The sequence below is a fragment of the Pinus tabuliformis genome, chromosome 3_1 (genome assembly GCF_031772625.1).
Source record: "Pinus tabuliformis cultivar Carrire ecotype Pingquan chromosome 3_1, CPIR1, whole genome shotgun sequence".
Taxonomy (NCBI): domain Eukaryota; kingdom Viridiplantae; phylum Streptophyta; class Pinopsida; order Pinales; family Pinaceae; genus Pinus; species Pinus tabuliformis.
Window position 1 is genome coordinate 496,328,298 of NC_142301.1, and position 13,773 is coordinate 496,342,070.

The window sequence follows — 13,773 nt, forward strand, 5'->3', positions numbered from 1 at the left end:
GACATCCCTAAATGTTGTCTTAGAAGATTGGGAAGTGTTTGTCCAGAGTATCCTGGGCAGAGGAACTCTCCTAACTTAGGACGAGATGTGGGCAGCTCTTTGCCAGGAAGAGATCAGACGGCAGTCAAAGATAGGTAGCAGCAGGAAAGGGATCAAAGTTCAGCAGGAGGAGGAGGATGTGGCCCTAGCATCTGAGAAAAAAGATCTCTCCAAGATCAAGTGCTTCCACTGTGGGGAGATTGGTCATTATGCGACCCAGTTCCCAAGGAAGAAGAGTAAGGGAGAGTCTTCCGAAGAGTAAGGGAGAGTCTTCCGAGACTAAGGCAGTGCTAGCACGAGCAGAGAAGGAAGTTTTGACAGACGATGACTATGCCATGAGTGCACACGCACCACTTGAGCAGAAGTGGGGAGACATTGAGCTATAGTCAGGTGGACTACAAGCAATGAGGCACAGGATCCTTGAGGTACCCAGCCTCTTGGATTAGACCTTGCTATGGGAGCCCTGACGAGGAGTAGCAGCACTGGCTGGGTGGGTAGAGATGGATGCGAATGGAGGGCAGAGAGAGCTACAGTGCAGGAGTCCCGAGACAACACAAAGCTAGCAAATTGCAGCAGTGCGAGAGGCACAGGAGTGTTGCACCAGTGCAGGAAGGCACAGAGAGGTGTGCAACGGTGCGAGATGCAGGGAGTTGTTGCAGCAGCACAGAGGTCAGAGAGGGAGCACTTGTCAGCGACAGAGGGAGCTTCAGGATCAGTGGGTGTCTCTAGCCCAATAGGGAGGTCAGTTGGGAGATCAGTTACTTACTTCTCTATAAGTGAGTTGCAGTGCAGCAGCGGGCAACACGATGCAGCTTGATGAGAAGAAGTGCAGTGAAGATACAATGCTAGGAGAAAGGACCAGCAGCAACATGGATGCAGAGGGAGTTGTCGTACAGATGCAGCGGTGGCAGTGTCAGAACCATGGGCAGCAGTACATGAGGCAGCAATGTAGAGGATGTTGGGCAGGAAGGCCTAGCATCAACACAGGTACCGATGCCGGATGATCAGAGTAATACTCAGTGAGGAGTATTGCTAGAGCACAATCCTCGCTAAGAGGGATTGTTGATTTGGGGTAGCATCGGATTTGCTCCAGTCACGAAATTTGGTGGAGAGGTTGGGGCACATGAGATCTCTAATACCCGGAAAGGGTTTGGGCAGATTTTAAACAGAACAGGAGATATTAAAATAATTAATATTTTTAATGGAGTCCCTAAGTCTAAACTTAGGGAAAATAAAATATTAATGTGTATTAATATGAATCTGTGTTAGAATGGTCCAAAGACATGGATCAAGCCAGATCTAATCTTAGCCGTTGATTAGGGACTTAATCTCGGTCATTGATATGTCAACAGGAAAAGTATAAGAGGAGGCTTGAGGGTCACTTGGAGAATACACCAAATGATAAGTCATTCTATTCTCTAGAGCGGGGTTTGCTAAGAGAGATAGAATCAGTGAGCGGGAGAGCAGCAGAGGGGCATTGAGTATAGAGAACAGAGAAGGCAGAGATTGTGCTAGGAGAGCAGTGCAGCAGCGAAGAATGGTGACGGAGAGCCAGCAAGGGCTCACGCAAGGCCACGCAGAGGTAGCCAAGTGCTGCATAGAGGACCAGAGGAGCCAGCGCAGGTAACACAGAGGCTCCCAGAGTTGCAGGGCCTCCTAGGGCTGATGCATGCCAAGAAAGGCTAACGCAGGGCCAGTGTGAGACAAAGAGGGGCTGACGCAGTCCAGTTTGGGTAGACGCTGGGGTTGCAAGAGCAGTTTTGTGCTGAAGAGCTGCCGGAAGGATTTTTCGGCGTTTCAGCTAGGAGATTTCTCTCAAACTATGAGGTATAGCTGCTAAGGAAATTCTCTGTTGGGTAGGCCAGTTTCGGCACCCAGATTGTACTCTAATATTGCTTAATAAGAAAACCCTCAGATAGTTGCACCGGTTTTCCCGCATTGGGTTTTTCCGGGGACATTGGTCCAAAAATAATGGTGTCATGTGGTGTGCTTGTTCTTGTTTCTTTTAGTTGCTGATCTGTAATATGTTGAGCATGCACTGATGTTTATTGTCAACATTTACTTTGTAAATAACTTGTTAAAGAAAAATAACAAGTAGGTAGGAATAAATCAGAAAAAGTGCATGAAGGGTTTCTAAACTAAGTAAACTTAGAAACTTCAACACTACGGGGTTATATGGGCTATTATGTCCTCTCCTTGGGCCATTAAATTAGAAGAGGTTACAAAACCCTAGCGTCTTTTTTATTTGGTTTTCCCTTCCAAGTTCAAGTATCATGTGCTTTGATACCATGTAAATTTTAATTTGACTCAATCATGGTTTTCAATCTCAATAAATTTTTCAGTTTCTTGTTGTTAGGGTTTAATGCTCATATTCAAATGCATTAAAAAACTGAACTTATGAAAGAATACACATTGAATCATTTACTGCAAACACTGAGCAGAAACTAGGGCAAACAAGCACATTAAATGACAAATTTTCGAGCAATGGCCCTGGAAAAAACCCCATAGGAAAAACCAGTAGAGAGAAATTTTATAATGAGCCCACAGAAAAGTAAAATGAGTTTACAGCAAATTTCTTTTCCAGCAACAATTGACTGTACTTATCTCGAATTCTGAGCCACTTCACCACCTCCAAAACTGTGCCAAGACTCAATTTCTATCCAAAAGAGACTCTCGAAATCTGTGTCAAAACCATTGATTTCTGTGCAGAAAATACTGCCTCAAAGTCTGTTCCAAAACCCTTGATTTCTGTGCAGAAAATACTGCCTCAAAGTCTGTTCAAAACCCTTGATTTCTGTGCAGAAATATTTCCTTGAAATTTGTGCCAAACCTCCTTGATTTCTGTATAGAAATACCGCCTCTAAATCTGTGCCAAACTTCCTTGATTTCTGTGCAGAAATACTGCCTCAAAATATGTGCAATGACTGAAATAAATGTTGTGGATTGTCCTTGGTTTGTGTGCTCCTTGTTGTTCCTTCTCTCCTTTTCCTTCAGCTCCTCTCTCTCTCTCTCTCTCTTGCTCAAAAAATGAATCGAATAGCTTGTGTGTCTTTCCATAGAAACTCCTATGTCTCATCATAACAAATCTTACCTAACCCTAAGATCTAATGGCTCAGATTGAATACTTGGCCAATGAGATCTATGGTTGTATATAATCTCTCACCAACACAACTTAAATCATTTTAAAAATATTTTATTCATTAATAATGCGCAAAAGTCACTTTAACTTTATAAAATAAAGTTAATTTCCTAAGGACCACTTCTGGACATTATCCCACATACTAGATACCAAGCCAATGTAGAAGACAGTTGTCCAACCTAAAAACCTCAAGAATAATAAGGCAATTACTGGAAACAAAACTAGTTCCTTTCGAAAGGACTTAATATGAGACATGTGTAATATGGGCAATGACTCCACTCAATTTTTTGAAAACTAAAAGATTAGAAAAGCATATTATAAGTAGAGAGAAAATAAAAATGTCTTATTCCTAGGTTTACAGTTACCATCCATATGCCTTAGAAATCTGTCTCCAAATTTTAATAATAAAGCATAATCTAAAGAAATTTGGTATTACAAATCATTCAGATCCAGATTTTAACCATATTCTATGGTAAAGAACCATAATATCTTAGACAAAGTAATAGCACATACCAAATGATTTTCTCCAGCATGAAGCAATGGGGCAGGAACGTATAGGTTGCATTGGGGTCCCATTGACTGCAAAAGATAAGTACTTGAGAAAATATAGAGAAGATATAAATTTGCAATCAAATGCTATGTTTTCTCAAACATATTTTGGTGCAAGGTTACTTGTGTTATTTATACAACTGCACAGAAGTATAGGTAATAAAAATTGAAATAGTAACCATGGAGAGGAGGGAAGAGAAGTCTCCATACAGGCCAAAATCGTCCAAGATTGAAATCGTTGACAAAGACGACACCTTTTGTCCAACCTCGAAATGAAATATATGTATCTTTAACTTCATAAGGTGAAGAAATGTTGAATAGGCCACTATAAAAGATAGGTCCTCCTACAGAAATCTCTGAAACAACAACAGAACACAGTTCAGTAACTTTCCTATTATCACATATCAACTTAAAGCCTGGAACATCAAAAACTACAGCAGTTTACTTGGTTTTTTTAGATGATGCACAAAAATCCTGTCAAACTACAAAATTTATAATCCACTGCTCTAAGCTCATCATGGTTTGAAATTGGGTTATTAAAATGGTGACACCACATCTCAGCCACTTGACCATAGCTTGGCAGACATCTATTTACTGGTTTGATCTCCAGACTGGTACAAAAGCGTATTAAACCTTTAGGAATATTATAGAGGCACCTAGGAGCAGCTTAATATTTTCTTTCTTTAAGAAAACACTGATAGATGGTTTCCCTGCTTAATCTGGTAAGGATGTTAGGAACCCTACTTGGATTCCAGGATGAGAGTATTTTACGATTAATGTAGGTGGATAATAGGGATGCTTCAAGTTCTAATCCTCTGTTCTTGCTCATGGAAACTGACAATGTAGCAACAATATCAAGCAATGAAATGAACAAGAATCTAAAATAGAGGAAACAGAATAAGGAGACAATTTAATACAAAAATGCTTTTAGAATTATTTACAATCCAAAGTGCACATTGCAATGGCAAACTACAATGCTTGAAAACGAAAGACAGCAAACAAAAGGAAAAGAGATTCTAGAGAGAATATTTGCATAGAAAGATGTGAGGTTCTCTTATGCACCGAAAGATGTGGGATGCTCTAATGCACTGAGAAAAATTAGGTTCCCTTACATCCCAGGGTGGAAGAGATGTGTATGTATTCCATGACATGTTATTGTCATATGTGACACTAATAAACTAAAACAGGAAAAAATTGGTATTGGGCGTCTGAGGTCAAAGAAAGAAAGTGTAGGTATAAATAAAATTAAATAAAAAGATAAACTAGCATAGATTCATCTTAAGTCTAGATCATTTACAAAGCAATGGGTTTGTGTTTGGGTCTTTTTAATCCTCTCAGTGCCTATAAATACAGGGTTAATATGGATCTAAGCTAGGCTAAATTTCAAAGGTTATCTAATACAATGAATGATAATATAGGAATTGCTCAGAATATGTCCATGAGATGTCAATCATCCAGCAGTGTACCTATTAAAAGCACAAAAGAAAATATGAATCATGTTAGCAAGAATACCTAATATTTAGAAAATAAAGTGGTGCACCGAATTGTGGCTCAAACTCTCATCTAAATCGAAAGGAAAGTCCTAAACCTAGCAGGGGAGCCAAGAAGCAACTCTCACCTCAGTGCCCTTGCCTCTTACTTTAAGGCTAGGAAGAAAGGTTCTTAACCGAAGGAGAGTGTTCCTAACGGTCAAACTAAGCCAAATTCAACAAGTAACAAAGGGAAACTCTATGACTTGGCTTGACTAAGACAACTTGATACTATCCACTTTCAAGGTAAAGGGCAAGCATACGTAGATGTGAATAATAGATCAAGCTCCCCATTATGAACACGCATTAATGTAATTAACTTTGAAGAAAAAATGCTTATTCAAAAATTATGCATGGGAAACGAAAGTGATTCTTCTCATGAAACATATGTCCAGTTGCAAATGGAATGATCACCAAGATATAATGGCTCTGGGCCAACCATATAACATCGATGATAGTATAACAAGGATCATCAAAAGCAATAAGGTCAGATCTTATGTCATTCAATGGTGAACATCAAATAAACGGTGATCAGATCCATATGTCACAAGAAAAAATGTGTAAATACCAGCATTCAAAAGCACTTACGCCACTGTATATTATGAATAATTCCAAAACATTTACCAGAGTGCTAGGACAGATTTTCACAATGAAAAATATGTCAAAACAGGTGAAAATGGAACTGTTGTCACCCAAAGTGTACACCTAGGGCACAATTCTCAGAGTAGGGGATATCACCTATTCCCTACTCACTCCGTTTAGACTCTCTCCTAGCTATGTAAAGGGGGGTAGTCCCTAAAGGATGAAAACTAAAGGATGGAACTTGTTGGAACAACAAGTGTAGGAGAGACGAGGGCAAGGCAATTATTATTAGTGTAACTTGATTATTAATTAAAGCAAGTATAAGAGTTTATGAGCAATAGTTTGAAATGGATTTCAATTAAGATCGATGAGGCAGATATAAAATGCAAAGACGATGGACCAGTGCCTTAACAATCCTCAATGGAAATTTAGAGACTTGCAAGTAAATAGATGTTCAAGTTACAATACAACAAGGTTGCAAGAACTGTTGGTACAAAAGAGATGGCACAATATCAAACATGAAAAGATAAAAATAACTTGCTCAATAGAAATAATTTGTACTTTCAAGAAAATGCTCAAGATAAGAATGACAATGTAAATAGACTAAGCAATATAATCAACAATGAGTACAAGGATGTCAATATCATATTGCAAATGAAATGTCCACAATAACAATATGCCACAGGAGAGAAACTTAGAAATATGAAATGCAAAACTAAACTAGGTGGAGTGCAAAATCTTGGTTACTATTAGTTAAATGCCTAGTCTAGATGAATCCTTCTCCTCAATTGTTTTGAAGCAAGTCTCACACAAGGTTGTAGAAAGAAGTCCACAGGAAGGAGGCTAAGGCCTTGTTGCACACATTTTGTCAAAGTTCCAAGGAAGCAATTGTGCCACATTTTTTCAAAGTTCAAAATCATCATCCAACAGTCTGTCATGTCATTGTAAACTCATTCTACAAATTTGTAATGTAAACGATGCTAGTATGATCGTTAAATTATGTAACAACCTACGTAAGTCTATGATTTTGGCAACGAATTTCATCCTAGGAGGTTTTTCGTCTCATTGATTATCTTTTTATAAACACAGATGATCAGTAGAGCTTTTCGCTCCAGCCTCAACCCCCAAAGCTAGGGTGGAATTTATCAACAAAGTCTTAGGATAGTTTTTGTGTTCTTAGTCGAGTCTTTTGTAAAAGTGATTTGGGAATAATTTAATCTAATTGGCTAAATTATTTTATCACAGATCACTTGGTCTACTAAATCATATTTTGTCGCAGAATTGGGTAAATATTATGAGGGTCTATAACGAACGGGTATCCCCCTTTGAGGGTTGAATTTGTAAAATCCTAAGTTGCATGAAACGGGGAAACGATAAGAGTTTCCGAAACGGGCACGGGTACGAAACGCGACCTCCCCAAATTTTGGAAACGGGGAAACATGAATATATGTGTGTGTGTGTGTGTGTGTGTGAGAGTGTGCAATCATAAAGCATACATGATACATTATAATTTATTACATTTAAACATTATAATTAAATTTACATCACATTTACTCATGAATGATCACATAATGAAAATAAAAATATCGGAATATCCAAAAGCAACCTTTATTATATATCCAAATCTCAAAATCAGCCTTTATTATATATTAATATATGAGGTTGCAAGTACAATAAAGACTATAAGGCTGCAAGAACTATAGAGACAAAAGACTAATCCTCATCAAAAATAGAAGCAAAACAATGCTCAACAGTGGATGGTGGTGCTGAAGAAGATGATGGGCCAATTCCACTTCCAGTCTGGACCTCAATATTCAGGGCAACAAGAAAGAGATCCAAATCAGGACTTTCTGCATCCACATCCCGTTCTTTAGAAGGACCACTGTTGTATTCTGGACCCCTACGAGATGCAAGGCGAAGGTTGTTATGCACATAAACAAGATCCTTTGCCTTTTGTGAGCCCAACCTATTGCGCTTCACAGAGTGAATAAAACCATAAGTGCTCCAATTCCTTTCTGCTGATGAAGAGCTTGCCACTTGTGAAAGAATACAAATGGCAAGGTTTTGCAAATGTACACCATTTGCTCCATGACCATAGTTGCGGGGGAGCGCCCCCCCCCACTCGAACTCGCTCCTGAATCGTGCTCCGGGCGGGAGCGCGCTCCCGGAAAAAAATTTGCGCTCCCTGCCATTTTCGGGAATGCTATAGGGAGCGGTCGCTCCCAGAGCGATTTTTAATGCCCGGGAGCGATCCGGGAGCGAGCGCTCCCGATCGCTCCCGGGCATTAAAAAGTCGCTCCGGGAGCGTTTCGACGGGCATCGGGAGTGATCCGGCGGAAAAAAAAATCCGCGGACGCCAAAAAAAAATCCAATTTTAAAAATTTTCTTTTGTTTTAAAAGCCCAATGGGCCTAAAAAAATTTCATTATCACTTCATTGAGTTGAGTTTGTTGGAGAGCAAGAGCAAAGGAGCAAGGAGAAGCGAGGAGCAAGTGCTGAGGAGCGAGGAGCAAGTGCCGAGGAGCGAGGAGCAAGCCTGCAGAGGTAAGTAACTTAGTAATTTAGTTAGTTTAGTTAGTATAATTTAGTTAAATAGTAATTTAGTTAATTTAATTTAGTTTATTGAGTTTAAAAATCATGAATTTAAATTAAATTAATTAATCCCAATAAATTAAATTAATTTGCAGATTCAAGAATCAAAACCCTACAAACACCAAACACCATTAACCTAGCTATATTTCTTGGCATTTTCCTCTTCTTGGTCCCTTTTATGGTTATTATGGCGCTGGAGAGTAGGAAACGGAGGGGCCAAACTGAAGAGGGGGATGAAGAAGCCGGAGAAAGTCAAATTGGTGAAAACCCCGGTGAGGAGGAGGCTGGAGGAGGGTGAACATGACCCTCAAGAAACTAAACAAGACCAAACCCCATTGTGGAAATATGTTAACAGGGCTGAAACAGGGAGAGGGGGTGGAACCACTAAATTTCATTGCCCCCATTGCAACACTGATTACACAGGTTCATACACCCATGCTAGAAGACACCTCTGTGGGAAAAGGCCATGGGATGGAGACAAACAAATAGGAATCAAAACTTGTAAAACAGTGTCAGCAGCGGATAGAGCCAAATACATAAGGGAAGAGGAGGAAGCCCAATACAAATCAAAAAAATCAAGGGGTTTCTTTGAACCAAGCTCACAATCACAAAGAACTCCTTCAGCATCCTCCCAAGGCAGTGGATATGGAGGCACAGGGTCATCATCTTTAAGGCGTAGAACCATATCAGATTTCCTTGATGAGGGGTGTAGGAATGATGTGGATTCAAAGGTTTACAGGTTTCTCTATGCATGTGGGATACCATTCAATGTTCTTCGCTCACCTTATTGGCACGAAATGGTTTCTGCCATAAATGATGCCCCTAAAGGATACAAGAGCCCTGGGTATGACAAGGCAACAACCGTTGGCCTTGATCATGAAAAAGAAAAAATATCACATTCTTTGAATAGAATGACAAGTTCTTGGACTGACCATGGGGTGTCCATTGTATCTGATGGATGGACAAATGTAAAAGGCAAGCCATTGATAAGTGTTCTTGTTGTGTCTGTTAATGGTCCCATCTTTCTAACTGCACATGATTACTCAGACAAGTTCAAGACCGCCATCAACATTGCAGAAGCATTACTTGAAACAATTGAGCGTATTGGGCCATACAATGTCATCCAAGTCATCACTGATAATGCTCCTAATTGTAAGGCAGCGGGAGCAATTATTGAGGATAAATACCCCAACATATTTTGGTCTCGATGTTTGGTTCACACATTGAACCTTCTGTTGCATGATATTGTCAAGAACAAAAATGAACAATACCAATGGATTGGTGATTTGTACAAGAAAGGCAAACAAATGATAAAATTTATTACAAATCATAGCAATACCCATGGCCTTTTCCGCAGTCACTCGAGATTGGAGTTGTTGAAGATTGCGAAGACCAGATTTGGTAGCTATTACCTCACCTTCGGGCGCCTTTTGAAGGTAAGAGAGGCATTGGCTAGCATGGTATCAAGTCCACATTGGCAGGTATTAAAGGAAAGGGCTACAAATGCAGCTGACAGGGGAGGTTTTGAAATGGTGGAGGAGGCCGCTCTTGATGGTCAGTTTTGGACAAGTGTGAGGCAAGTATTGGATTTCACCAAGCCCATTTATCACATGATTCGGTTTGCAGATACAGACAAAACAGTGATTGGCGAGGTGTATGAGCAGATGGATACCATGTTGGGGGAAATAAAAGATATTGTTCATAACAGAGATCCCAACTTGTACAAACTGATTCACGATTGTGTGTGTGAACGGTGGAATAGACTTAATCTTCCACTACATTGCTTGGTGTATATCGTTACGCCAAAATACTACTCTACATCTTGGTTGGGCCAACCTGCAGCAGGGGGTGGGGTTAGAACTGTCGTCGCGTAGATTGACACGACAACGCTCAGACCGGGGGCTGTCACCCTGATCCCCGATTTCTCCGTTTAAGCCTGTCTCCCACGGCTAAGGGGGGTAGACCCTATGAGATGCTGAAGACCAACTGTCAAACAGTTGGTTCGGGAGACATGAAACACTAAAATGATTTTATAATTTAACGGACCAGTGCCTTATCAGATTTATGTTTAAATGATTACTTACTAGATGATATACAAACCACGAACAGCAATCATTTATCATGAAAAAGCTTAACTTTTGCCAGATACAATATAACCATAAAGGCTCAATAACTCAGCGACTTAAAAGAGTTAATGCTTTAAACAACCACCAGAGATCACCTATATGCAGTCAATCTTTAAATGATCATTCATGTACAGATAATAAACATTTATTCCACATCAGTAATTTTGAGTTTCAAAATGATAATTTCCCGAAAACAACTGGACCTGGCAAAAGAGAAAATTTTCCAAAATTTTTTTTTTTTTTTAAACTATTTGATCAAAACAAAATAAATCAAAAATTCAAATCCTAAACTTCGATTTTATTTTTTTTTAAACTAAATTAAAACAAAAAATAAAATTAAAAAATGTGCTAAACTAAAAAAAAGCTAAATTAAACAAAACTCGAAATTACGTAAATCTACTACTAAATTAAATCTATTTTATACGTAAACAAAAATTTGCCACAGATTTAAATTTTAAAACTAAATTTAAAACTTAAAAAAAAAAAGTTAATTAAAAACTAATCTAATGCAAACGATTATCTGATTTTTTTATAAATTCATAAAAGAAAAAAAAAAACTTAAGGAAAACGAAATTAAAATTATAACTAAGACCCTAACTAAAATACGCAACGCAGAACCGCAATACGTATTGCATAACCAAGACAAACGAAGCTCGATCTACCTGTTATCGGCGTGAATAAAGTTTCGATACCGTGCATGAATTGATGGGTTACGAGTTGGTGCCCACGCTGAAACCGCTGTTCGTCGGTGCGAAGGGAGACTGGGCACGATTCCGCTCGTCAACCAAAGGAATTTCAGTGGTGATTGCAGGCCCACGAAAATTTTGCAGCGGCCATTATACGCTACGACCTTGTTGCTTGCTGCCCTGATGCCAAACGCAGATAACTATACCGGAACTGTGACAGTATATAAATGAACAGAGAAAACTTTAAATAGATCAAACGTAACCCTCTTTTCTATTTTGCTTTACGTTTTGGCAGTTAAAGGGTTATTTGCAATCATACAAAATGACGGGTTCAACAAATAAGCCTGAGACTGAAATCGACACCACGCAGAGCTGATTCCGAATGAACGAAGGTGAAATATTAATTTACCAAGTCCGCAATCTTGTGTTTTCTTGCGCCAGACAGCGGCAATTGAAGGAACAAGGCAGCGATAACGCGTAGGTTATAAGACCAACGCATACAGCAGTAAGCCCGACAAAATATAAGAAACTAAATCTGCGATTTGAAATTACCTGAGCACTTTGGAGCGAAGACAGCACACCTTGGCGGGCTATTACCTGGACTGAATGTCAAATGCGCTGAAAATGATTTTGTTGACCACTTTCACACTTAAAATTCCCACTAAAAATAAATGTCCAACGCACGCTGGACGCAGTGAAGATCAGTAGAGCAATTATGCTCTTTTTTGTCTGAGGAGTCTCTGAGCAGCAAGAAAAAAAAAAAGTTTCCAGATCTGCAAAACCCTGGACGGCAAACGATAACCCTGCAGAAAATTGATTTTTCCTTCTGTTTTTTATCTTGGGCCTGTAAACTGTCCAAAGGAAAACGAAAGCACGGCAGATATATGGAAAGATTTCAAACAAAACCCTTCAAATTCAGCTAAAGATCACAAAAAATTTTGCAGCTCTAGAATAATACAGATTTGACGATAACTGCATAAAAAAAATTTTTTTAGAATTTTAGAAACTCAAAATTTGCTGTGAAAAAGGCTAAGAAAATCTCTCATGCAAAACAGGAAATAAACTTTAAATGATTAACCCAGGGCCAAAATCAGCTGGGCTCTACAAAGAAGAGCCTGTGGGAGTCGGCTGGTTCAGCCTAGAACTTCCCCAAACGCCCACAAATATTCTTCAATAAAGGTTTTTTCTACACAGCTCAAGCAACCATCAGTAAAGAGAGCAAGAATGCTGCTAGATCTCAGAAAGTGATGGAGATACCTGCCATTACTTCAGAAACCCTAACAACACTCAAACCCTAGCAAGTGAACAAGATACCTGTGCTCACAATACTCTAAAAACAAGCTATTATTAATGGCTGAAAAATGAAATATGCAGAAAATTAAACATCTCACAGCACTTCCAGAGAGTAACACCAGCAAGATTTGGACCCCAAAGTCTTCTTTTATTAACCAGAAACCAGATTACAAGAGAGCTTTTTCAGTACAAGATTCACAGATCGAATGAATTGAAATGACCCCTAGCACCCTATTTAAAGGAAATGATCCCAACGGCTAGTTCGAGTGATCCATGTCGAAATGATCTCGACCGTCGATGAGGATCAAGACATCTCTTAATCTCATCCGTCGAAATTGTTAACTTATTATTAAAAATAATATTTTGCATGCATTCACTCAAAATATTATTATTTTATTATTTAGGGTTTTTGCTTTATTTTATAATTTTTTATTATTATTATTATTTTTTTTTTTTTTTTTTTATTTTATTATTTTATTATTATTATTATTATTTTTTTTTTTTTTTTAAATGGATCATCGAACTAAGCCTTTGGAAACATCACCTAGGACCGGACTTAGGACTCATGAGGGGATTTAAAACATTTTCCAACCCTCAAGACACATTACATCATGACTTTTACAATTTACATCTTAAGGGGGGAAAACCCCCTTTATCATAGACCCTCATAAATCACTCAATTTCTGCGACACAACTATAATCTAGCATATTAACACACTAGGATTCTCCTAAAGTTCTAATAACAAAATGCATCCCGGCTTTGGGGTCAAGCTGAAGGAAAACTCTGCGGATCATAGATCGGTGATACGAAAAACCTTCCGGGACGTAGATTATCATTAGAAAGTTAGGTCCACCTAGGCAATTTTACATAAACGACTCATATCTGCTAAGATTATTTACAATTCATACATGCAGACTGGGTTTACAATTAAAATGATCAAGCCGCTGATGACTGCAAGATGGCACGGACACGTCGATCAGGTGCTGCCCCTTTTTGCAAAGAAAAGGGGGGGGGTGCTGCATGGGTAGTTGACCAGTAGTGGTCAACAAGAACCAAACCCCATTTAGATCCAAAAGTAACTAGAGGACATTTGGAAGCATTAGAAAAGTCGATACCTGAGAGGGAGGAATGTGCAGCTCTGCGCTTTGAAATAGGCAGATACTTCAGAGGCACTGGTTTGTATGGTAACTTCCATGCAATGGACGACAGAGATAGATTTTATACTCTCACATGGTGGA

General features: G+C 39.0%; 1 protein-coding gene across 5 annotated transcripts in view; it reads right to left on the reverse strand.

The window, feature by feature from the left end:
* The window catches only part of BGAL17 (beta-galactosidase 17), a 434,395-nt gene that overhangs the window by 86,056 nt on the left and 334,566 nt on the right, over positions 1-13,773 (reverse strand). For 4 of the 5 annotated variants that reach the window (XM_089411528.1, XM_089411525.1, XM_089411523.1 and 1 more), the window contains 3 exons: positions 4,472-4,561; positions 3,938-4,083; positions 3,692-3,757 (listed from right to left, as the gene is read on the reverse strand). In XM_089411528.1, coding sequence (XP_089267654.1) covers positions 3,692-3,757; positions 3,938-4,083; positions 4,472-4,561 — 302 coding nt within the window. The remainder of the gene's footprint in view (positions 1-3,691; positions 3,758-3,937; positions 4,084-4,471; positions 4,562-13,773) is intronic. The other variant, XM_089411527.1, reaches the window with a different exon arrangement.